General features: G+C 48.1%; 4 protein-coding genes across 6 annotated transcripts; 2 read left to right on the top strand and 2 right to left on the bottom strand.

Annotated features, from left to right (window-relative positions):
- The first annotated feature begins 522 nt into the window (after positions 1-522).
- On the top strand, positions 523-2581 carry LOC116228572 (disintegrin and metalloproteinase domain-containing protein 21-like). Its single transcript, XM_031592501.2, has one exon. The coding sequence runs from the start codon at positions 538-540 to the stop codon at positions 2491-2493; it is 1956 nt and encodes a 651-aa protein (XP_031448361.2). The 5' UTR covers positions 523-537; the 3' UTR covers positions 2494-2581.
- TMEM116 (transmembrane protein 116) lies at positions 2349-19192 on the bottom strand. Of its 3 annotated transcripts, XM_031592505.2 has the most exons (11): positions 18681-18810; positions 18401-18447; positions 18249-18312; positions 14619-14750; positions 10758-10862; positions 9178-9227; positions 8715-8798; positions 8493-8631; positions 7820-7964; positions 7632-7705; positions 6473-7095 (listed from the first exon to the last, which is right to left on the bottom strand). In XM_031592505.2, exons 1-11 carry the CDS (start codon positions 18729-18731, stop codon positions 6895-6897), a joined length of 1092 nt encoding a protein of 363 aa, XP_031448365.1. In that variant the 5' UTR covers positions 18732-18810; the 3' UTR covers positions 6473-6894. The 3 variants fall into 3 exon arrangements, 2 of the variants coding, with proteins under 2 accessions (XP_031448365.1, XP_090008777.1); XM_090152651.1 differs by lacking the exon at positions 18249-18312 and having other exon boundaries at positions 18681-19192; XR_016472085.1 differs by lacking the exons at positions 6473-7095; positions 7632-7705; positions 7820-7964; positions 18249-18312 and adding exons at positions 2349-2437; positions 2908-3128 and having other exon boundaries at positions 18681-19192.
- On the top strand, positions 3529-6385 carry LOC116228573 (disintegrin and metalloproteinase domain-containing protein 21-like). The gene has a single exon (XM_031592502.2). The coding sequence runs from the start codon at positions 3538-3540 to the stop codon at positions 5866-5868; it is 2331 nt and encodes a 776-aa protein (XP_031448362.2). The 5' UTR covers positions 3529-3537; the 3' UTR covers positions 5869-6385.
- A 92-nt stretch (positions 19193-19284) lies between the features above and the next one.
- On the bottom strand, positions 19285-23343 carry ERP29 (endoplasmic reticulum protein 29). The gene is made up of 3 exons (XM_031592507.2): positions 23182-23343; positions 21660-21798; positions 19285-20920 (listed from the first exon to the last, which is right to left on the bottom strand). Exons 1-3 carry the CDS (start codon positions 23296-23298, stop codon positions 20418-20420), a joined length of 759 nt encoding a protein of 252 aa, XP_031448367.1. The 5' UTR covers positions 23299-23343; the 3' UTR covers positions 19285-20417.
- Positions 23344-24839: the final 1496 nt, after the last annotated feature.

The following is a 24839-nucleotide window of genomic DNA, read 5'->3' as shown; positions in this document are numbered from 1 at the left end:
ATCCCCTTTTAAACAAATTGCCACAGCAGCACTGGCTCATCTCACTCTCAGCAAACAGGGTCAGCCCCAGCAGGATGCAATATTTGGGGTGTATCTAATGGGGTGCTGCTCCTACCTGTGCCGTTGCCTGTACTCCCCATGGAATGTTTGCATTCAAATAGGAGCCAGACAAACGGACACTCCCTGGGCCCTTCATTCCAGTTGACAACCATGGCTTCAAACTGGACACAACCAGGGCTTGTGCCAAGGTGTGTCCCAATGGGCAGTGGGGTTCTTATTGTACTGGGCTTATCCTTCCTCCTTGTGGGGCTCCTGCTGCTGTGTGCAGACTGCAGCCCCCAGCCCACCTGGGGCTATACAGCCTATGAGATAATAACTCCAAAGAAAGCTGGCTCTAAAGCAGGCAGAGCCAGCCAGGGCAGTATGTCCTACCTCATCAGCATTCAGGGTGTGAATTACACCATTCACCTCAGGCAGAAGAAAGACTTTGTAATAAAAAACCTCCCTATACTCACTCGTGACTCCAAAGGGCAGGTGATGATCGAGCAGCCCCGTGTGCTGGCAGATTGCTATTACCACGGCTATGTGGAAGGAATCCTGGACTCCACGGTGACTCTGACCACCTGCTCTGGGCTCAGAGGATTGCTGCAAATTGGAAACTTGAGCTACAGCATCGAGCCCCTGGCAGCTTCCTCCACATTTGAGCACCTTCTGCTGCAGAGGGAGGCGGCGGTTCCTGGGACTGTGATCTACAAAACACTCCAAGGAGGCAGGCGATTTCCAGGTCGTGGGACAGCACCCAGGCAGTTCCAGCCCTGGGGACAGACACGGTACTTGGAGCTCATGGTGGTGGTGGACAAGGAGGGGTTTGACTCCTTTGGCACAAGTATAACAGATGTCACACTAGAGGTTATTGAAATAATCAATCTGGTGGATGGACTGTTTTCTTCTGTCCGCCTTCGCGTGTTATTAACAGTACTGGAGATCTGGACAGAGAAGAACCCTATCAGTATCACCAAAAACATAACTCAGGTCCTTCACAGCTTCAATCGCTGGCGGATTCAGCATAGCCCTGCACACATCATGCATGATGTGGGGTGTCTGTTTGCCTCGCTGGACTTCAGTCAGAGTACAAGAGCATTGCACATGGGTGGTGAATCAAACTTTGCCAGTGCATGCAATAGACAACGCTCCTCTGCTGTTGTATCATTTGCAAAACAGACTTACATTGACACTGCAGTCCATGTCACTCACGAGTTAGGATACGTCCTTGGCATGGAGCACGATGATGAACACTGCAGGTGTGGAAATGCCTCTAAATGCATCATGAGCCCGAAGAGCACAGTGAGCTATGGATTCAGCAACTGCAGCACAAAGTACTATTTTAATTTTATAACATCAGGGCAAGGAAAATGTCTGAATAACATCCCATCATCTATAGTGAGATTCATGCCGCAGCGCTGCGGGAACGGTATCCTGGAGGACAGGGAGGAGTGTGACTGTGGCTCTGAAGAGCAGTGTAAGTCAGACCCTTGTTGTGACAATACCTGTCGAAAGAAGGAAGGAGCCATCTGCACTTCTGGACAGTGCTGCAAGGATTGCAAGCTTCTTCCAGAAGGAGAAGTGTGTAGGAAGAGCATCAATCCATGTGATCTGCCCGAGTACTGCAACGGGACATCTGAGCACTGCCCAGAGGATGTGGCCAAGCAGGACGGAACCACGTGTGCTGCAGATGGATACTGCTATTCAGGCAAATGCAGATCTCACACATTACAGTGTCAGGACATCTTTGGTGAGAAAGCACAACCTGCTCCACTACAATGTTTCAAGGAGCTGAACACAAAAGGGGATCGGTTTGGCAACTGCTGGGGAGATGGCACAGATACCAAATTTCAGAAATGTAAGTTAGAAAATGTTCTTTGTGGGAGGGTGCAGTGCACTAATGTTAGACACCTGCCTCAGGCAGATCACTCAACCATCATCCAAACCCCAGTGGGCGATACCTGGTGCTGGGGCACAGAGCACCACGCGGGTCTGGACACCTCAGATGCTGGAGTCATTGAGGATGGCACACAGTGCGGCAAGAAGAAGATCTGCATCAATCGGACATGCGTCCCTGAGGAGAAGTACCTGGCGTCCCACTGCTCTGCCAGCACAACCTGCAGAGGAAGAGGCATTTGCAACACTAAAGGAAACTGTCACTGTGACAATGGCTGGGCACCTCCCTTCTGCCAGTATGCTGGCTTTGGAGGAAGCATCGACAGTGGGCCTACACCAGTCACAAAAAAAGGGCTTTTTAAGTCCATTGTCAGGATTACCATACTGATTGGCACTGTTCTGATACTTGCAGCACTTGCCATTGAATACATCAGAAAGCTTATAGGAACCCGACTGTTGAGCAGACTTGCTGGACAGGGTCAGTCCAGGGAGAGGAGTCCTGAGAAGGAAGAAAATGAATCCAAATCAGCTGAGAGTCAAAACTCCTCTGTATAGAACTTGATCAGCAGCAGCTGGGCTCAGTCACTAACTCCTGACACAGCTGCAGTGGACTCATTTAAAACTAATTCTATATACGTGTGCAGTTTGGAAAGCTCAGTTTCTTTTCTGTAGGATAGCAAAATGAAGTTGTTTTGATAGACCTAAATAAGAAAAAACAAAAAGATTACTAAAATGACAGAGGGGCTCAGGTTCATTTGAAATCCTGATGGTTTGCACAGGCAGTCATTGCTGTGAGTGACACATGGAGCAGTGAGGAGCCCAGGGTGGCTGAGGCAGAATCTTTTGCTTGTACCAATGTGTAACAACCAGAAAGATCAACACAATGGAAAGGCGATACAAGATGTGTGATGACAGAGGGACAAACACAATAGAAAGGTCTTATAAGGGAAGGAAAAAATGACTGCTCACCCATCTTTGACAACATAGGCTCATAGGGGAGAGATGTCCAGAAAGAGATCCTTCCCCAGCAGCAGTCAGCCCTTAAATGAGGTCTGAGAGAGGTGCAATCAGGCTCACCCATTCAGGTCACACAGCTGAATTGCCTCCACCTGTGCTCCCAGGCCTGACCAGGTCCTTTCCCCAGGTGCTCAATCAGTGCTTCAGGCCAGGACTCAGCAGTTCCCATACACCTGGGTATGAAAAGCACGGGCTGGTTGTGCAGGGGTCACACCAACCTGTGCCCTGGGGGTGCTGTTTGCAGCATGGGTCTCCAACGCGGGGTGTTTTAGAAGTACAGCAGAGCAAGCACACAATTTACAAATAAATAAATATGCGTATGTTGGGAAGGAACTCTCAGGAAACCTGTACCGCTAGGGCTGTGTGATAAAGAGGGCTGGAGACCACAGTTTACAGACTGGCAAAGGAGCCGAGGCAATGAATTGGGCACAGAACGTCTCAGGTTGGAGGGGCCATTAGAGAGCAGTGCTGTGGGAGCAGGCTGCCACATCACAACATGGCGGCCGGGAGCGACGCGGCCTTTCCGGAACCTTCTTAAGGGAGCAGCCGGGCGCCATCTCTGAGAGCCTTAAGGGTGAGGAGATGGAGATGCTTGTGCCAGAGGTGGCCTTTGTGAGGTGCTTCACCTCCATTTTGAAGGTGGTGAGATGGCTCCAGGCCCCCAGGACAGCACTGCTCCTCAGGCTGTGGGTCTGGGTGGTGCTGGGGGCTCTTCTCCTCCCTGAGGCGGGCGGCCATCACCCGCCGCCTGGTTACGCCGTCCATGAGATCATCCGGCCGAGGAAACTGGTCCTGGCAGCAGGCAGGTCAGCACAGGGAGAGCTGTCCTACGTCATCAGGGTAGAGGGTGAAAATCGCATCGTCCGCCTCATGCGGACGCGAGGGCTGGTGGTGAACAACCTCCCGCTCATCACCTACAGCCCCCGCGGGATGAGGGTGGTGGAGCAGCCCCACGTCCCTGAGGGCTGCCACCACCTGGGCTACGTGGAGGGCAGCCCCGGCTCCATGGCAGCGCTGAGCACCTGCGCGGGGCTGAGGGGACAGCTGAGGATCGGGAACCTGAGCTATGGCATCGAGCCTGTGCCGGGCTCTCTGACCTTCCAGCACCTCCTCTATCGACGAGAGAAGAGTGGGGACAAGTCCTCAGTGTGTGGCTTGACTGACATAGCGATGCGAAAGCAACCAAGCTGGATGGGGGCAAAAAAACCCTTAGGGAAGCAAGGCTTGGATCAGTGGCTGCAGCACACCAGGTACGTGGAGATATTTGTTGTGGTGGACCACCAGCTGTTTTCCTTCCAAGGGAGCAATGAAACTTCAGTGATGTTTCTGGTTATAGATACGATCAATTTATCAGAAATACATTATTACCCTCTGAAGATCCGCATCTGCCTAATTGGGCTGGAGATCTGGACACGTGGCAACTTCATCAGGTACAGCCCAGATATAGAAGAAGTTCTTACCAATTTTAATGACTGGGGAAATAGGTATCTTTCCCGTAGGATAAAATACGACATTGCACATCTATTCACTTACACAGACTTTGGACTCACTGTTGGGCTGGCGTACGTAGGCAGCATCTGCTACCCCGGCTACCAGTCAGGTCTTGTATCTCACATACGAGAAGATTTTGAGATCTTTGCAACTATTTTTACACATGAGCTGGGTCACAACCTGGGGATGGAGCACGATAGAAAGGAGTGTGGGTGTGGAAATGCCAAGTGCTACATGACGGGAGGTTCAATCGACGGTGCCACAGCTTTCAGCAACTGCAGCATTCAAAGCTATTTAGACCTGCTCAACAGAGGGGACGGCAACTGCTTAAACAACATCCCCGAACCCAACAGATTGTTCTACTTTAAGACCTGTGGCAACAAGGTGATAGACGAGGGAGAGCAGTGTGACTGCGGGGGGCTGCAGCAGTGCCAAGGCAATCCCTGCTGCTTCCATAATTGCAGGTTCAAGCCGGGGGCTGTCTGCTCTGTTGGGCAGTGCTGTCAGAAGTGCCACTTTCACCCTTCAGGACATAAGTGCAGGTCAGAGGTAGATGAGTGTGACTTGCCTGAGTATTGCGATGGGACTTCCGAGTGGTGTCCAAAGGATTTGCACATGCAGGATGGGACACCCTGCAGCGACAATGGTTACTGCTACCGTGGGAAATGTGCGTCCCATGACAAACTATGCAGAAAAGTCTTTGGGGATGAAGCTCGGGGTGCTCCAGAAAGTTGCTTCAAAGAGCAGAACATGAAAGGGGATCGATTTGGCAACTGTGGTGGCGATGGAAATGAAGTTGCTTTTGTGGAATGTAAGCCCCAAAATGCTCTGTGTGGAAGGCTGCAGTGTGTGAATGTAAAGAAGACAGCCTTTCTGGAGAAGTCTGAAACCATCATTCAGACTCCAGGGCCTGAGGATTGGTGCTGGGGCACAGCCCACCATGCTAGCATAGATACACCTGATATCGGAGGAGGAACTGACGGCACCAAATGCGGTCCAAAGAAGATCTGCATTAACAAGACATGCACAGATGTCACCATCAGAACCAAGTGTGATGCAAAGGTTTTGTGCAGGGGGAATGGGGTTTGCAATAACCTTGAACACTGCCACTGCAAAGCTGGCTGGGCCCCACCTGACTGCCAGTTCCATGGCCTCGGGGGCAGCATGGACAGCGGCCCCCCACCAGCTCTCATGATCTCCATTGCAGAGGCTGTCCAAGATAAAGCTTTTGGGACTGCAATAGGAATCACTGTTCTCGTTGCCCTCGTTCTAATTGCTCTCCTCATTGCTGCAATCAAATACATCAATGCAATTATTACACTTTTCAGTACAAATTCATCCATAGAGACACCTGAGACTCCTGAAAATGAGGAGCAGAATATGGAAGAAGAAGAAGAAGAAGAAGAAGAAGAAGTAGTTTAAAAAACCTGAAAGCACTGGGAAACTCATCAGCTGAGCTTTGGGAAGGACTGAGGGGCTCTGTGGGTACATCCCTGAAGCCAGACTGACAGTCCCAGAATTGTACAAAGTGATTTATGTAATGTAACTGTGTAAACTGTATAAAAGTTAATTACACAAAACTTGAGTATTTCCTCTTCTTGTATAACCAACTATGTAAATAAATTTGGGTTGGGCCTTAAAAATGAAACTATGAGAAATTAAAGAGCATGAAAAATATAGGGTTATTTTCCTCTCAGTGCAGCTAAAGATACATTTATGGGACCTCAGTAATTCACTTGAGCATTTAGAGGAGCACACACAGATTCACATGCAGTCCTGCTTTCCAGGTTCATAAGAGGTGCATCGCTGGGTTGAAGAACCTTAATTTTCTGAGTGTTGTGGCCAAGCAGGAGTTGGCATGAAGGGAGATGTGAGAAAAGTCAAAGCATGGAAGTGTGTGCTGATGATTGAGTCACCAAGGTTGGAAAATGCCTCTAAGATCATCCAGTCCAACTCTGCAGTCTTGCTCCATGCAGCTGGCTAGGAGGGTGCAAGCTCTAGTTTTTATATTGAATTGAAAAATGGATTTAAAAATATTCATCTTTGCTTTAATGTTAACTTGTAATGGCAAATACCTGACAAACACTTAGAAAAGTAAAACATACTTTGACCACATGACCTCTAAGGAGCTGTACTATTCTTGGAGTTGTTACATATAATTTGTTGTATTTCTAGAGATATTTCCGTAAGGAGAAAGCCTGTGCTAAAAATTTACCAGGTTTAAAGAATCCCTTTCAAGTCCATAGAAATCTGTAAAATAAATAACTATCTTCACTAAAAGTGCTTTTCTGACAGATCTGCTTGGGCTCTCGTAGCACTTCAGTTAACTGTGCTGATGACAAAACAGTTCACACCAAGACAGCCCAACTGCTGTGCTGGCTGACATTGCTAAAATACGACGAGGCCCATTGGGATGCTGCCTACTCTCATTTTTGCTGCAGGAACTCATCAGAGCAGGGTAGATGTGGACACCTCAGTGTCCGGAGGGCTGGCAGGGAGTGTGCTGGCATAGAATTTCTTCTGAGAGCGCAGGAGAGGAGTCTGAGTGTCAACGTCGCGGCAGATGTTGCGTTTGAGGGAGAGGAAGACGTGCTGTGTCCAGCCGTACACAATGCAGTTCAGAAGTCCCTGGGAAGCTGCTGTCAGTGCCTGGGAGAGATGGCAAGGGAGATCAGGGCTGCTTTGTCAGTTGGCACTGCACAGCATTCAGCAGCTCTCTGCCAGGCTGTCAAAACTGGCATGTTACTCCAGGCCTCCCACTTCCAGCATGATTTTATCTATCTGCAACCCCCATGTGCTATAGAAATCTTACAGTTATTTTAATAATCCCTGCTAAATTCTGCCTCTGGCACATCAGACAGCTGGACAAGTGCTGGGGAGGAATTACAATCAGAGACTTTCAGAGAAAATGAAAAATGTAACTGAATTCTGAGGATCTCTTCTAGTCCTTTTTAACGAGATCTCCATGATAGTGTGATTTTGGTTACTGAGACCTTTTCAAGTCTGCAAAAAACATAGGAACCAAGAAAGAACTTCTTTGCCAACAAAAAGCAAAAGTTCAACTCAAGCATTTACATTCATTGCTAGAAAAGCTCTGTTTTGTCAAGCAGAGATTAGAAATAGACAAACACTATTTCATCTGTTCAAGCAGAGAAAGCAAATCATCAGAGGGTGCAGACTTGTACCTGCAGAATGAGAAGAGCCATGTAGATTTTGCTGCTTGTTGAAGCTGTCAGCTTCAGTATTCCAAGGAGGACAGCTGTGAGAAAGGATTGACAAAAGGGTGTTGCTTTAACCTCACTTCCTTCAACTTTCATTGCCAGGCACTGTGTCTCAGGAGAATATTGTGAGTGTAACTCAGCTCACTGCTAACCTGGGGCCCAGCAGCAGAAGAATGCGACGGGGTAAAAAACCACTCGTTGTTCCACCATCTTAATCATTGCCCACTGCTGATCTCCCAGGAATCCCGTGGAGTTTACAAACCTTTTGTACAAACCTCGGGCTTGAATGAGTACAACCTGAAAAGAATAAACACATTCTTGCTTGCATTTTGAACACATGCTCAGATCTTGCTTGCCCCTCTGCAGAACAGAGTATCTTATGTTTTTTGGTGAAATCCTCACATCAGTCTATTAAACCTCTTCACACTGTGCAATATTGTGCTTCCGAGGAGAAAGCAGATGCTTTGCATGTGATCTTCTCTGAACTGAGGACTCTTCATTGATTGGTCTCTTGCACTGAGCTGGTATGTGATCTCTGCTGCCATTCTCTAAGCCTTCTCTACCTACTGAGTCCTGTTTGAGATGGGCTGCTCCAGATGAATTTATATTTTCTCTTATCCCCCAACCATTCCAAAAGGAAAGCAGCACTGCACAATTCTTCTCCCCACACTGTCTGGCTGACAACACCATCCAAGCAAACTTGGCAGACTGAGAAACATCTCGCATGGAAAGCAATTTGTGACTCATGTAATGATGAAATGGGGTAGAACTTCTCACACTATCCAGCTTGTGCAATGGCTAGCATGCAAGGATTATGTTTCTTACCAGAATGGCTATGAAGCTGAGTAGAAAGGAAACAAGAAAGACCCCAATGCCATAGAAATGCATTGCTCGGCAAACAGAGCCGCTCAGCGTTAGTGGCTCATTGGTGGGCTCAGCCATTTCTGTGTGCATCAAGAGACACCTGTGGGGACAAAGGGAGCAGCCTAAGCTATTGCCATGACTCAGAAGTGGTGAGGCTGTTTCAGAGAGAAGCATGAGGCTTACCCATGCTTTTGACTGAAGTTCTGGTAGCAGTTACTGCTGTTGCCCAGGCAAAACACAGGCACCATTAGAAGAAAAGGGATCAGGCTAGGAGAAGAGAGGACAACAGCACAGTTACTGCATTGCAATGCACTGCTGCCAGCCAAACACTCCTCATTCTTTCTTCTGTTACTGTAGAGGACTTAGAAATTCTTTTTATTGACATTGCTCTAGAGGATTATTTTACCAACTTTGCTAATTTCCACACTTCATTCATACAGGCAATTGGCAAAGGTAGCACACTCTGAAAAAAACTACATATAGTTAATACAGCTATAACTAACTTGGCTGGAAGAAGGCCTTTACATCCAAAGACTCTTGCTCTGAACATTCAGTAAAGCTCACATCAGAGTAAGTATAAAGCAGGGATCAGTGCATTATAATTTACCAAACTCATGTCATTTTGCCAGAGGGAAATGAATCTTACCTGGACAAAATTGTTGCTATTCGGCCAATGCAACTCGCATAATCTACAGCCTGCAAAGTCCAAATAGTTTAGTTAAATGATTGTACAGCCAGTGGCTCCCAGCAACCAGCTCCTAGGGAGCGCTCCAGCAGCACCAGGTTCTAAAATGCTGATAAATCCCCAGACCAAATACAAATGTTTGTTTCCACTTCACATTGAATCAATACTGCAGGGTTCACTGTATGCTAACGTGTGATAGACACAAGCTACACTTCCACAAGCCTACTGACATGTCCTTCTTCAAAATGTGGGAATTGGAGAGGGGAACTTTGAACCAGACAAGTAGCAGACACTGTATGAGCTCCTTGGTGTAAATAGTCATTCTTTGTACTCCTTAGTCATCCAACCTGGCCCTGTTCCTCAGAAACTTCATGTTTTGATGAAGAAATGTAGGCAATTTCGATGTCCCGGTCTCAGTTCACCAGGAAATGTACTTTGCCAGCTGGCATCCAAGCACCAACTGTGAGAATACAATGTGGGCACAGCTGTAGTGCTAGGGAACTTACTGTAGGTGCTGCATTTTGAATGGGAGTTCATCAAGAAGGAAACCAATCCTACAAGCAGATCCAAACCCTACAGACAAGACCCTTTGAAATACAGACTGATCTACCCCACCTGCTGCTCCTGCACAGACAGATGGAGTACCTGAGACTTAAAGTTTGCTGTGTACAGCAAATGTCTGGGGAAGAGGAAGGGTACAGGCAGGGCTGGGGCTGATGTGTTCAATGGGAAGAGCTGTATAAAGAGTCTGCTATCCTGCAGCAGTATAACAGGAAGAATTTCAGTTACAGAGCAACTGTTTAGCCAGGTGTGAGGAATGAAACAACTGCAAGTAGAGATTTTTGATCACATGGTGTGTGAAGTGTTTGTTTAGCCTGTAACTCAAAGAGCATTTTTGAGTACTATGTCCTCGTTCCTCAGCTCCCAGTGATTACACCAGCTCCAAAATGGGCTTTTATAAAGGTCAGTGATGACGAAGTCAGGACAGCCCATTCTTCATGGAGCCAACTCACTCCTTTATCAGTAGCTCCCTTCTGTCACACCTACCTCAAACTCTCACAATACACTACTGACATTCTTGAATTCCATATGACATCTGGGGAGGACAGAAATTGCAGTTCTCTGTTCCAAACTGTTCAGGTTCCTGCTGCTCTCCTTCCCTCTAGAGAATCATTCCTCTGCCATGCACTGGCAGAAGGCAGTGAAAGCAATAAACTGTTTATTCAACTGGTGCAAATTGCTGTTCTGTGGAAGAACTCCACCAATACACAGTCCTGAGCTTCCTCTTCTCTGTGACATGCATTGACAATTGCTTTTGCCCATTTCACTCTTACAAGTTTAATCTTTCACTGAGATCCCATAGCAGACTGACCTGTATCTTTGCTGACCTAAGTGGTCCACCAAGATACAGTTCATACAATCACAGAGCAAAAGGACCTTCAAAGTCCTTCTGACAAGATAAATTGTCATATATGCACCTCATAAACCCCACACAGTTATACCTCAGTACCCAACAGCTGTTGTGTTTCTATCCTACTCACTGTGGGGGGCATCCTGTTAAGATTCTGATTGTATTTCATCTTCAGGTCCATGTACAGATGCCAGGTGTAATTGGCAGTGTATAGAAAAGAGGCCACGTAGAATACCTGAAAAATAGAAACAACCAGTATTTTAGCTCTATAATAATAGTTCCTGTAGCAGCATTAGTTCCTCAACAATGAAGCATGGACCAAAGGCAGGATATTAAGCAGTGTGGTGGACTGCCAAAGGTGAGGTCCCCAACCAGCACTGGTGTGGGACAAGTGTGCAGGGGGTCTCACCTTAGCCTGCACAAAAGCAACTTCCCTTTGGCCCTAAATCAGGGATATGAGAGCTGATGACCCAAGGACTATCTTGTACATACATATCTTTGTGATTTAGCTCATTTTTGGCTCAAATTCTGATCATATAAAAGGGGTTAAGGCACTTTGATCTTCTTTATTCTACATCCATTAGGAAATATAACACAGATGTGGCACTTAGATTTTGTAACTCACATAATGAGCTCACCATACAGTGAATTCACAGAAACAGAAAACAATAGTATTTTTAAAGAGGAAAGAGAGGGCAGAGGATACAAGGCTTTCACAGTAAGCGAACACTCACACGCTAAGAGCCCTTTTCCCTCTATGGGAAAAAGAAGGAAAGAAAAGATACAAAAAACTGTTTCCCCACAGTGAGTTTCCCAGCCCTTGACTGAAGCTTGAGATGAAACCAAATACCTGAAATTTTCTGTAAAAAGAAAAAATCTTTCTTGCACTTTTTCTGAATCCCAAGCCATGGTTTGTCCAGACAGTCAAGTGCAAACAGTGCTGCCTGACCTCGAGATATATATACGCGTGTGTTGTTTGTTACAGGAAACACATGCTTCAGTGACAAAGGCAAAGAGGAAGGGCTGGGCTATTGAATTTTCCTGTGGATTTTCTACCCTTTGCCAAAGAAGCATGAAGCACAGGTTTGTCAACCTGGTATCATCTAAGTCCAGGAATGCAGTCACTAAATAAACCCGGTCTCCTTCACTGAGGTTGCAAACACTCTTGTTTGATTCTCAAGAGGCTCAGTCCAAGGGGCTGTTACACTGCAGCAGGAATATTACAGTGACTTTCCAGCTCATTAGAGGAGATTTAATGAGGGTTCATTGCCATTCTTCAATTACTTCCAGGGAAAGTCATCAAAACAGTCCACAAAGATAATTCTCTTGCACTTCAAAATGTTTTGGAGAGCTCAAAATGTCAGCACCGCATTCTTTTTTGGAAGAAGGAGCTTGTGAAGTCTCCAGAAGGAAGAGAAGGGAGTTCTCCTTCCCTGGGCTCTACCTTGGGCTGGGGATACTCCTGCAGAGGAGATAGAGCAAGCGCTGGGAGACATGGAAGTCCCTCATTATAACATTTCTGTGGCTCCCCATTGTGCTCATCAACATAAGTGGAGCTTGCCAGGACATTATTAGGCCACTGGAACTGAACTGGAAGAATGTGGGGGAATTGTGCAATTATAACCACAATCTCTGCTCTGGACTTTACTATTGCAATGAAAGGCAAAGTAAGGAGGAGAGAAGAAGAAAGTCAAGGCATAGCAGAAGGGAGCACTATTTACATTTAATATCATGAGTTTAACGAAGAGTCTGGAGCCAAAAAAAGTCTTTGAAATAAAGCCATATCCTCCTTTACAAGATGGTAGAGATGCTAAGGGAATTCCATCAGCAGAAACTTCAGTCCTTGGTAATAAACTGAAGGTCAACAGTTTGCATAAGCCAGAATACTGTCCTGTTACTAAGGAAATGCTTCCAGACAACCAAATCGTATGCAGTATGGTGTGATTCTCTGTAAACATGAGTGCTAAGCTCCCCTGTGGCTCACTGCATTTTACAGATTCTAGGTGTCCGTGTGCAAATAAGCCACATGTATATATGAGACACCCAGGAATGCAACCCTTGGAAGATGTCTCCTCTCCACACAGGCAGGACAGGACCAGGAGACATTTATTCATATTTCATTTAGTTACAGATCACTTATACTCTGTAGAAGGCACTGGTCAAACCTGTTGCTGGCTCCTACATACGCACAAGATGTTCCCACCACACAGGAGCATAGCTGGGGTGTTGAGCAAGGAGGTGTCCTCTACTGTGTCACATGCACCATGCGGGTGCTGTTGCTATGGCAAGTGCTCCATTTGTTTTAATTTCTCACAGAGCAAACAGCAGCAAGAGCTCCTGCCAGACGCACGCTATCTCAGCTATCCTGCTGCTGAGGACCAGTAACCCTGTGGCTGAGCTTGGGATGGGGCAGGCACCCCACACACCCCAGCACTGCACCCTGAAAAGTCCTGCAAAGACTCAGTGGGAGTAAAGCTCCCTTCCTTCACTAGTGTTCCTAAAAAGGTTGGTCACAGGCTGGAAAAATAAGGGTGAAAAAGAGCCAGAAAGGCAAGAGAGCATAGCATGCTGTGTCACCACTGAGAAATGATGCTACATTGTGTGCACCCAACCTGCTTCTCCTCCAGCACTGAAATGTCTTCTCCAGGCTGTAAGAAGATCACTCCAGAACTGAACCTCAAGAACCATTCCCCAGGCAAAGCTACAAGGGAAACATCTCTGCAGCGCCTCTTTCACATCTCCGCAGGCTCTTTCTACCTTCAGGCTCTTAAAAGCCTCTCTTGAACTATTCTCACCTTTCCCTCTACCATCATCTGAAAGACATCTTTGACAATGCTCTGCCTCATTCCCAAATGGCCAATTGCACCATTGCTTCTCTTGGAATGAACATATTCCACTGCTTTCACAGCAGCACAAGGGAGCTTGAGAAAGCAGAGATGAGCCAGAAGAGGAACAGCTGCTCTCTGAGCACAGCACTCACCACGAGTAACACGATTTCACCCAAAGGCACAGCTGTTGAAAATATCCCAGGGCAGCAAACACCCATCCCCAAACACAGAGCACCGTGATTGATCTCACACCATACAATTCCCTGTCCTCTCTTTATGTACACAGAGAGCCTTGCTAGCTTTGGATGCTACAACACAGCAGAGACAGTTCCTATCTGTGTGTACCACCCTGCTCCAAGAAGCTGGACCAGCCCTCACAACACACACAAAGGCTGCCAACAGCCACTTGCTCTTCCTAGACACCTAGTTTTTGTAGGTACTTTGAAAGGAAACCGTTAAGACCAGGGACCATCGCTTGCAAACCAATGCTGTGGCCCACGCTCAGCTGTGCCCAGAAGAATTTTTCAAGAGCAGTGATATGCAGCACCTAATGTTGTAATGGGAACTTGGTGAGATGAAAGCAAACTATCAGGAAAGTGGCATTTCACTCATTCCACTCCAATTAGGCTCAGACATCCGCTTGAATGCTGGAAATGAATCGCTGGGGCATGGTGCTGAGGTTGAATGGACACAGCAGTCCCTGAGCTCCACAGGACCAAGTCAGTGAGACCAGGAAGGTCACAGCTCTTTGACTAACATGTTAAGCTTTAGCCTCTGTTCCTGCCCAGAATGGGAGAAGCACGAAGAGGAATTGAAAAGCTGCAGTATGGGAAGCACACAGATAATCTTTGGCGCTGGGCCAGTAGGAAATAGATAAAGACCCATCCACTCACTTTACAGAAGCAACCCAAACACTGTAACCACAACATCCCATGCTCTCCTTGCCTTTCTTACTGCCTCTCACAAGTCGTTTGTACTCACACCCTAGCACTGTTATATCTGTTGTACAAATGAAGAGGTCTGCTAAGCTAAGTTCACAGGGGGATCCTGTGCCAAAGCCTGTCTCAAAACAGTCCCCAGTGGCCATGCTGTGATCACTGGGGGACTAATTACAGCAATGAGCACAAAGCAACAGCACGAACTGTGATGCCAAGGCTACTTACTTGTCCCATTGCCTGCAGGTTGTAGCAGATGAGATCCTGCTTGGAGGTTGGTGTGCTATAGAGCAGTGCTCCAGCGATCCAGCACATGCCCAGAAATAGGTCAGAGAGACTCAGGTAGAAAAGAGGGCGAACCTGAAAGAAGTTAAATTGGTCAGCAGGTTTGGACAATGGTCACAGCAGCCCCATGGCCACAACCAACATCTAGATGTGTTTTTACCACCAGTTCTGTAGGCAGGGCAGATAAAAACCCTCTGATTCTTGCCCTGAGGAGCTGCTTCTGCACAGATGCCCTGTTCTAAACTCTCTGCCCCGGGATCCAAGAGCACCAACAAACCTTAACAGAAAACATTTCAAAGGTCCTTAGTGCTACACTATGGCAGAATGAGAGAGGTTTGCAGGGAGAAGTGACATTGTTTATGAGATCAACTAAAAGAACAATCAAACATCAGGTAAAGCAAACTCTTCTTCAGATGTGAAATTACTCAAAACAGACATTTTTCCTATGTTTTCATGGCATTTCAGTTGATGACTAAGACTGAATGTTGTCACACATTGCTCGCATGTGCTCCTGCATCTGCCTGGAACAGAGTCACATCTCCTCTAAGGGCAGTTTCCACCCTACTTCCAGTTTCCACTCACTGACCAAAAAGGCTGTAAACACTGCAGGAAAATATTTGTGCAAAGTTCTGGCCAACACTGACATTGTTAGTGGTAGAGCACACACTCTGGAAAAGCAGCCTAATTATCTAGATTCTTAATTGTAGTCTTTGGTACCTAATTTTCAGCAATCTGGAGAGAAAATGATGGCTTCTTTTCTTCCCTATAGGAAATTGTAATATTTAACACACCAAGGAAACATTTCAGCAGGGCTTGATTTTGAGATTTTTTTCATGGAACCGAGCCTTTGGGTGAAATTTGCCTCAGTATTGCCCTTTACATAAATGCTTGCCACCCATTGTGTTGTGTTATACTCCTCACTGTGAGTAAAAAGAAAGAGCTCAGTAAGGCTGAAAAGGACCAAGGCACAGCTGATTGAACCAGAGCTGTCCTTCTGGCAGTTTCAGGGGCAAACTGCCTGGTACTTTCTGGGCTCCCCATTATACTCAGCAGCACAGCAGACCTCTGCTTTCTGCAGGACGTGTTTCCTCAAACAGCCTTGCCTCTCTGAATTCATACTACTCAACACAGCAACACAGTAAATATAGCTCTGGAGCTAGCTTCTACATCACTACATTCACAAATGTCTTTTTTAATCAGTGGTAAATCCAGACTTTCCCTTGCTGGTGCAGAATTGAAGCACTGGCAGGCAGAGGATGGCAGGTTGGGAAGCTTTAAGGTTGTGAGCACTGCAGCTTAGAGCCAAGCAGTTCTGAAATAAGAAAAGCAGCAGCATTTGCATCCACACAGGTGAGCCCTTTCTCTAGCAACATGCATCCTTGGTGAGAAGCACCACAGATGGCTGAGGAGCTACCTTGGCAGAGACCTAAACGAAGGAGTAGGTGGCACAGTAAGCATAAAGCAACATGGTTCTTATTTGCAAAAGAGAAAAGAAAAAGAAAAAAAAAAACAAATGGTATTTATAAAATAGAGGAAGGGAATGTAAAGACGTAATGATTCAGGGGAGCTGCCAAGCTGGAGCATATGTGTTGATCTTGCTATGCCTGGCCGCTGCCCAGAGGCATCTGCCTGCAGAGAACCTGTTGACTTGACAGAGGAAATTCCACGTTCATTGCCTGCCATCATTTCTTCGGAATGATTTAGCTCACGCTGAAGTTTTATTAACTTCATAGACACACACACAAAAAAGTTTCAAGAATGCAACATTTGATTTCCTCAGCTGGGGGTTGGAGGGGGAAGTGTTTATAATATTTTTCTCCTCCCAGCCTCCAGAGCTGTTTATATTCTACTCTGGAGTCTCATGACTCAGGGAATATTCAGTTTGTGGCAAGCTTTGATATGGATTTCTTCCAGCCCCTTTGTTTGCAAATTTGCCCATAAAACCAGAAGTGTGGGGACAAGAGGATGGGGAAGTTAGTGAAGAGTTTGCTGCTTTTGAAACACCAGCAGTGAATCCCCCAGCAGCAGAAGAGCTTGGAAGCCTGATGTAAAAGGGGTCATTCTGGCTGATATCCACCCTATCCAGATTTGCAAAAATAATCTGAGCAGAAACATCTGGACTCTCTTGAGCAGCAACAGTTCATCTGTGAATTGGAGCCATGTGTAATTCACAAGCAGTGAGAGCCACAGCCACATCATATGACCAATAAATAGCACGAGAGCTCCTGAGTAATGCGGACTGGAAGTCAATGGGCTGGGGCTGCTGAGTCACTCTGGGACCCTCACCCAGCTCCACACCACACCAGAGGGGAGAATCTCAAGAGCCCCATCCAGTGCTCTCCAGGTGCAGGCAATGTGTCAGCAGCTCTTAACTCAAGGAGCTTTTGATAGGCACTAAGTGCAGCATAAAGTCAGGAAGCAACTATCCCAGCACCAAGGCAGAGATCCAGCTCTCCTTTCTCAATGGGAGTACACTGAGATCTCTGCAGCTCGTTCTGGATGTGCTGGGCACACTGTTTCTGTGAGGCTCTGGCTACCTAGGAGCAATCTGCCATGGACATACATTCTCCTCCCTACCCTGCTTCATCCAGTGGCATGTCATTTGTTGCCTGTCTGCACGCCTTCCTTCACAGAAGATAATTTACTGCATTCCCTGAAGGTCCTCAACTGTGGGCTGACGATCAAACCCATGCTGAACACAAGGGGAGTATAAAGACAGCTCTGTTACAACACAGCTGCCAACTGTACCATTCTACTGCTCTTAGCAGTAACCTGCTATCTGTACGGTCCACAGACCAGGCTGCAAATCCCTGACAAAGAACCACAGCTTCACACAGCTCTGTGCACTGCCTCAGGTCCTGGATGGACAGAGGGGGATTCACATGGACAGAAAAGTCTGGCAGGCTTGGGATGGAGTCTGTGGTGACTGGTGTATCCCAGATATGCAGGATCCCCAAATGTGATGCACTTGGGATGTGACAGGTGCTGCTCTGGCATTAGAAATACTAACTGTTCCTGTACATGGCCAAGGTGAAACCTTTCAAAGCCACACTGCGTGGCTCAGCATAACAAACTGCTGTTCAGCTCAGTCTGGTTTAGTCTGAACTCTGGAACACTTCCGAGCTGTGCCAGCTTCAGCAGCACACACGCCTGTGAAAACAACTCAGAAAAACCCACAGACAAAACCCTATCCCTGCATCTCCCACAGGGGGTTCGCCAATTTACACCCCAGCAGCTCTGTGCACAGCTCCTCAACCCTCCACAGGTTTTGCCCTGTAGAGGAGAGCACGCCAACGAAATCTCATTCCCAAGAGAGGACTCACTCGGTGTTAAGGAACCCAATTCTCCCTGCACAGCACAGCTCAAGGTTAATCTCAAACCTGCACCACGGACACAGGGTCACACTCTGCAGCAGCCCTTTGCCTCCCAGCTGCCGTAAACAAGGTTTAGCCAGAAACAAACCATGATGTGCATGGTGCCAACAGCTCAGCGTGGAGAGAATAAGGGCTGCAGTCAGGAGTTGGATTCAGTGATCCTTATAGGACTCCTTCTACTGTGATTTATAGCCCTTACCTCGGGGGATCGCACCACGTTTTGAAAGATGGCGTAAGTGATGATGGAGCTGGAACCTATAACACTGACAGAACAAAGCACAGGTTGGGACGGGAACACGTTCACAGCCGGGATACACCGTCTCCCTTCTTGCTGGGGCCCATCCGTTGTACCTGAGCATGGCCATGGTGAAATGGATCCACTGGAGAGCCGAGTAGACCTGGGGGAGAAGCAGACAATGAGCCGCAAGGGAACCGCAGCACCCACAGCACCCCGGCCCCGCTCTGAGGGCGCCGTCCGAGCTCCAGCAGCTCGGGAGGAGCCCGTCCCGTGCCCCCCGCCCTCCGTGAAGAACCTTTTCCTAACGGAGAGCCACACAGAGCCCAGCAGCCCCTGCAGAACTCTCACGCAGCCCACGACAGCTGAGGAGAAGGGCCGTCCAGGCGCGCTCACCTCCTGCCAGCCCCCCTCCAGCCGGGACGCAGCCGCCTCCGGGGTGGCCATGGGCACCGCCGCCGATCCCCGCGCAGCTCTCGGGGCTCCGAGCACCGCCCGCGCTCCGCCCCGGGACCACACCGCGCCCCGCCCGGCCCCGGCCCGGCCCCCGCGTTCGGGGCCGCTTAAGAGCTGTGCAGAAGTCCGGGAATAGCGGCGCAGGGTGCTGTGCCGCGGAGCGGGGCTCGCAGGGATCCCTAACTCTTGCCGTCTCCCCTCCAGCAGCCGACCGGGGGCGACCCTGCTTAGCTTCGCCACACCGCCCCCCCTCGGAGCACATGGGCGCCGCGCGCCCCATCGCTGCCCGGCTGCGCTGATGGCGTCACGAGAGGCCGTGGGCGGGAACGCGTTCGCGAGCTGCGCGCGGGCGGCGGGAGCTGAGGGGGCGCGCGGCGGCCGTTGGCGGGAGCGCTGAGGGGGCGCGCGGGCTTCGTCGCCTCACAGGTCCTCGAGCTGAGGCAGCAGCGCCTCCTCAGGAGCCGCAGCCAGCCTTCAACTTCCCACCAACACCAGAAACCAGCAGCCGTTCCTTTAGGAAAAAAAAAGCAGTTTAAGCAGCAGCTATTTGTTGGAACCAGTTTTTATTATTATCATCGTCAGAGCAATATTAATACATTTCGTCTTGCAGCTCTTCATCCCCACCCCAGGATTCAAAAGGCAGCAAAGCTCCCACAGAAATCAATTTGCTTAGCAGAAAGCACAGTCTCAAGGTGAAACATGAAGGTGTCTGACTGTGATCCTGACAGAGCTTTTAAGGAAAAGCTTTTAGAGGAATTAATGCTTTTTCTTCCTGTCGCAAGACCTCATTTTTAAATAGTTTTAACTCTGCCAAGGGCTGCTGAAGCTTTAGTTTCACAGTGTCATTCTGAAGATCAGGCTGGAGAAAGTCTTTCTTCGTGTTAGCGACCACTTGGAACCATTTAATGTCCCTTTCTGTCTCCTGTTCTAATTCATGAGGTGAAGTCTGGACAGGAAGAACAGTCAAAAAAGCATCGGGTGCCTTCAACCATGGGAAAACTCACCTGAATTTAATCTGCCACTGAAAAAATGTTTGCACAAATGGGTGAGCCCAAGTGTAACCGCAGCTGGAGGAAACCTCAGTGCTCAGACCTGGCTCTGTCAGGTACCACAAAGGGGTTCTGCTGCAGCAGGACAAGCTGTGATGTGCAGATTGAACCCCCAGCCCAGCAGCCTCTGGAAAAGGCAGAAGGAAACGGCAGCTCTCAGTCAGCAGCAGGTAAGGACAGGACTCAGAGAAAACCCTACTGGGGACAAAGAGGGAGGGATGAGGGGTGAACAGAACAAAACACTAAAAGCAGGGACAGGTGGGCATGGCAGGGGCACCGCCTCTGTACCTTTGGAAACACGGAATGTAAAACTGAATGTTGTCATTGGTTTGCCAGGGAACAGCTGTAAAAACCACCGAGAATGTGCTCCAGGCCAATATAGTGATTTTTTGGGGGTCTATTGTAACACTGTTATTTAATAGTATTTCACAATACTGGCAGCTTGCTTTAAGGTGTTTTTCCCAACACGTAGAATACTGTTTTTGAGGCATTGCTTCCTCTTGATCTCGTAACTGAGGATACAAGGACGTCTGCTGTTCTTTTGAAGTCAGCGGGAAGTTTGCTTGCACTGGGAGAACTGGATAGGACTTGACAGTGTTTCACAGCTTGTACAAAGTTCCCCAACATATCAGAGCTCATCTTTTTCATTATTCTTCTTTAGGAAAGAAGCGAGGATATTGAGGCTTTTCTGGAGCTCCTCCTTTTTTCCATCACTCATTTTGTTCTTCTCGATCAGTTTTGTGATTCGGACAACTTCGTTAGCAGCAAACTCTTCTCCCTGCTCCAGTATCTTGCTCATAATTTTCAAGTATTGCTCAGCTGACTTCTTCTCGGTTTCCTTTGCTTTCTCTAAGCTCTGCTGCCCCTTCTTCAGGAGGGACTGGCGTTCTGACTTGTCAGTGACACTCATAAACTTGCTGGCCAGCACGTCATACTCCTTCAGACAGCCCGGCATCCCCAGGTAGATGCCATTACTTTTCAGCCAGCGCTGAATAGCTCCGGCTTTAATGTGGCCAGAGTAAGGTAAGGGATTGTCAAAGTCACCGTCCTGGAACAAATAAAAGATAGGGTACTTCTCCTTGTCCAGCTTGTACTTTTCTCCCAGCTCAGTGTTCAATTTATCACCATAATCTGTCATGAGAGAACAAAACACAGAAAAGCACAATATGTTCAAAATCAAAAGAAAAAAAATAGTTTTCTCTTGTACACAAATTGGTAAGCATTTATCTCCTAAGAACCTCTTTGCCATGAAATGCCACATGATACAACAAAAATACTCCAGGCAATGCATCCTTAGGCTTTCCAAATGAAAATCCAAAATCCTAACGATGCTCTGCTGTGGCTGCGATAGCACACATCATCACCAGCATCTCTATGTACAAACCCACTTCTCCTTATGGGAAATTTTGATTTTTTTTTTTGTTCTTGTTTTGTTCCATCCATTGATTTCATTTGATTTTACAGTTACACAGTTTTGTTTTTCCTGTCCTATGTAGAGAGCATGCCAAGCAACAAGATGTTTTCTGTTCCTACATAAATCATATTTATTCTTCAAGTTATGTTAATGAAGGGATTTCAGTCATGCTACGTAGGTAAATCCATCTGTGCTTACAGAAGTCAGCATGGGGGAAATTTAGGCTCAAATTCTCAATTCTACCCACAAAGCAAAAGCAAGTGAGGTGACTGACCCACTCCTCAGTGCTTTTCTCTTGAAGCCAATTGCAAGCTGATCAAACTGCCCTAGCTCTAAGCGCATTGACCGCTTTCTGTGCTTCGTCAGCAGAACATGGAAGGTTTGCTACAACACACTGCAGCATTTTTTATTTTCCACATCCAAGCACAGCGTGGCAATCTGCTCAGAGCTCCTCACCTGATATACCCACTTCAGCCACCAGAAGATCTTCACTGGAGCCTGAGCTCTCTGCCAGCTTTTTGAACTCATCCTGTTTCTCGCCATAAGGGTACTGTGTATCAAACTTCACAAGGACAAACTTATGCTTGGGGATCACCTAAAACAAGAAAACAGAAAATCAAAATTCAATCATTTCAGGTTTAAGCAATACACAAGTAGCTGAAGGTTGCTTTAGCATGTTCTTATCTTCCTATGCAATGAGTAGGTGCAGAGGGAAGATGGAAATTTCATAATTATGGCCTTTGGTAAATGACTCACTGCAGCGTGAAGGAAAAATGCATGTCTATATTCCTACCGCAGATGATAAAGACGGTACGTGATAGGTTTGGAGGATCTGCTAACAGCTTTATTTATACACGATCTGCTCACTGTAAATCTGATTAGCATCTTGGAAGAAAGTCAATGAAACAACTTTCAGTGGGACATTAAGAGGATAGAGGCCAAATCTAATGTCTGCATGCCCCAGCATGACAATCACAGCTCTTTGCTAACAGAGGAGCAGGCAGGAGTGGAAATGTTGTGTTGGTTCACTAAACACAGAATTACTGTTTTGACTGATTCCCCTTCCCTTGAGCCATTGCTTTTGGATTTTGCTCAGGTTATTCCCTTTCTGAATGAGTTTAGACAGAGCAAGTAAATGGCAAAGGTTTGGAAGGGACCCCCAGTCCAAGCTCCCCCCACAGCAGCTTCCCTACAGCAGGATGCACAGCAAAGTGCTCGGGCAGGTTTGAACATCTCCAGAGGAGGAGAATCCTCCACCTCCCTGGGCAGCTTGTGCCAGGGCTCTCAGCCTTTCCCCATCACGAGATGCTCCAGGCCCCGATCACCTCTGCAGCCCTCTGCTGGTCTCTCCAGCAGTTCCCTGTGTGCCTTGAGCTGGGCTCCAGCTGCGGCCTGCCCGGGGCAGAGCAGGAGGAGGATCAGGATCACCTCCCTCGCCCGCTGCCCACACAGGGTGGTAGAAGGGTTGTAGAACGCGGTATCCTTACAACACCCAAAAAGGTCTGTCATAGCACAAAACCAAGCAGGGGGCCGCCCCGTGGCAAGAACAATTTTCAGCTTGTGTAGAGCAATACTTTCCTGACTGCTGTCCCTTCAGTCCCCGCGCTGCACTACGAGGCTTTTCAACAGGCGTGCCCACGGCGGGGCCCGGCTTCGTGCAGCGGTGCCCAGGGCCGGGCAGGCCCCCGCGGCACGGCTCCACTTGGACCGTGCGGATTGGCTGCGCGCTGCGGCTGCCGCTCTTCCATTGGCTGCGCCGCGGCCGGTCCGGCGCCTCGGCCATTCCGCGAGCCCTGCGCTCTCCTCGCGGCGGAGCCCCGTGCCCGCCGCGCAGACCCCCGACTCTCGCGGCCCGCTCTGCGCGGTGCGGACAGCCGTGGTACTGCACGTGGCGGCGGCGCAGCGTTCCCGACGCGGCCGCACCCCCCCTTCCCGAGCGCCCCGTTGAGCCCGGCAGCACCCGCCGGGTGGGCGGTACCTTGTAGAAGGTGATGGTGTCGAGGGGTACGGAGCCCTTGGTGTGCAGCGCGCTGCCGGGGAGCGCCAGGCCGAACAAGCAGAGAAGCACCGAGCCGACAGCGGCCGCCGCAGCCATGTCGGAACGCGGAGGGAGTGGGGCTGGTGGGTCACGTGAGCGCCGGCCGCCGCCACCGGGGCTCGGCCCGCCCCCCTCCCGCCCCCTGCGCGGGGCTCAGGTGCGGCCCCGGGCGTACAGCGGGGCGAGTGGCTTTGGAAGCAGCTGCCTGGTCTCGGAGAGCGCGGATAGAGCGTTCCACGAGCACGTGGAGATTTTCGTGTTGGTACTTGTGCGCTTTCCTTACCCTGACAGCCCGGGTGAAGTGCGAGCGAGCAACGCACAAAGCCTCAACAGCAAAGGGAGAGAGGATAACGTTAACGGACATAACCAAACCCCCCTCCCTACACAAGCATTCACACGGGGCAAATAATGAGCACACTCCGTGCACTTTATCTTCCCTCGCTGTAGTTAACTTGTTTTTCCATTGCCATATACCAGGATACCCGGGTTGACCAAAGTTACATGAGGAGCACCTGTTACCTCAGGACCATTCAGAAATAAAAATGAAGGAGGCAGTAAAACTGATTTGTAACGAAACTGACTTTATATAAATTATAAACCCATCCAGTTTAAAGCAGATCTTTTGCAGTTCTGTCACTTATGTCTGTAGAAGGCTGAGGCATACATATCTTCTACAGTCATAAATTACAATGAATATCAAGGAAGAAAAAGTTCAGATAAGGCTGCAGAGACAAGAAGAAATCCCATTTAAGATTACTAACGGTTAAAATAAAGTCATGATTATCAATGATTGCAACATATAAATGCAATTCTTGAACAGTTAGAAGTGGTAAAAAGTACAAAAAAAGTACAAAATGATGGGGAACACAAACAGGCATTGTACATTTTCTTCTGGATGTAGACAAAGCAGGGTAAGAGACTTCTGACCTTTATCTACATCAGACACCAATTTAAAGCAAAGAGAAAAGTTGAGGAAATCTGTAAAAGGATCGTGGCTCATGATCCCAGTAGTACAAAAGCAGTATTTTGTCAGTCTGTAAACAGTAGACTTGGTAGGACTTTTTTTCCCAAGTATCCTTTTCAAATCATTACCAAAAACAAAAATCCACCCGAGTGGAAATGGGTGAACAGCAGCAATGGGTTATAGCTTGAACTTCTTACCAAGTGCCAGTGGGGCATATGCTGGAGGGGAAACACTCTTTTGTAAGAAATATATATTTAACTGTACACAATTTGTAAGAGAATTTTTCCCTCAACTAAGCCCCCAGACAGTCAGTACACAATCATTTTTGTATCCCACCATCTCCTCCCAGAGAGGATTTACAGCTTGTAAAGAGATGGCATCTGGTTTATAAAACACTGAGTAATCAAAAAATTGTATTCGACAAGTTTATCATTCACCAGTGGCCAGACCTGGAAATGGGACAGCAGGCAACTCTGAAACACAGCCAGCATTCCCCGTGCAGACTTGCAGATGGTTTGAGACCAGCCACCAGCAGACCTGAGCCATGCCAAGTGCTGACAGGAAGCGAGCCATGCTTCTATCTCCTCTCAGACTGCTTCATATGACACGTCTCCCCCAGCAGTTTCAATTCTGC

This window comes from Phasianus colchicus, chromosome 18 (genome assembly GCF_987193195.1).
Source record: "Phasianus colchicus chromosome 18, bPhaCol1.hap1.1, whole genome shotgun sequence".
Taxonomy (NCBI): domain Eukaryota; kingdom Metazoa; phylum Chordata; class Aves; order Galliformes; family Phasianidae; genus Phasianus; species Phasianus colchicus.
Note: the sequence above shows the minus strand (reverse complement) of the source record. Positions and strands in the feature narration are given on the sequence as shown.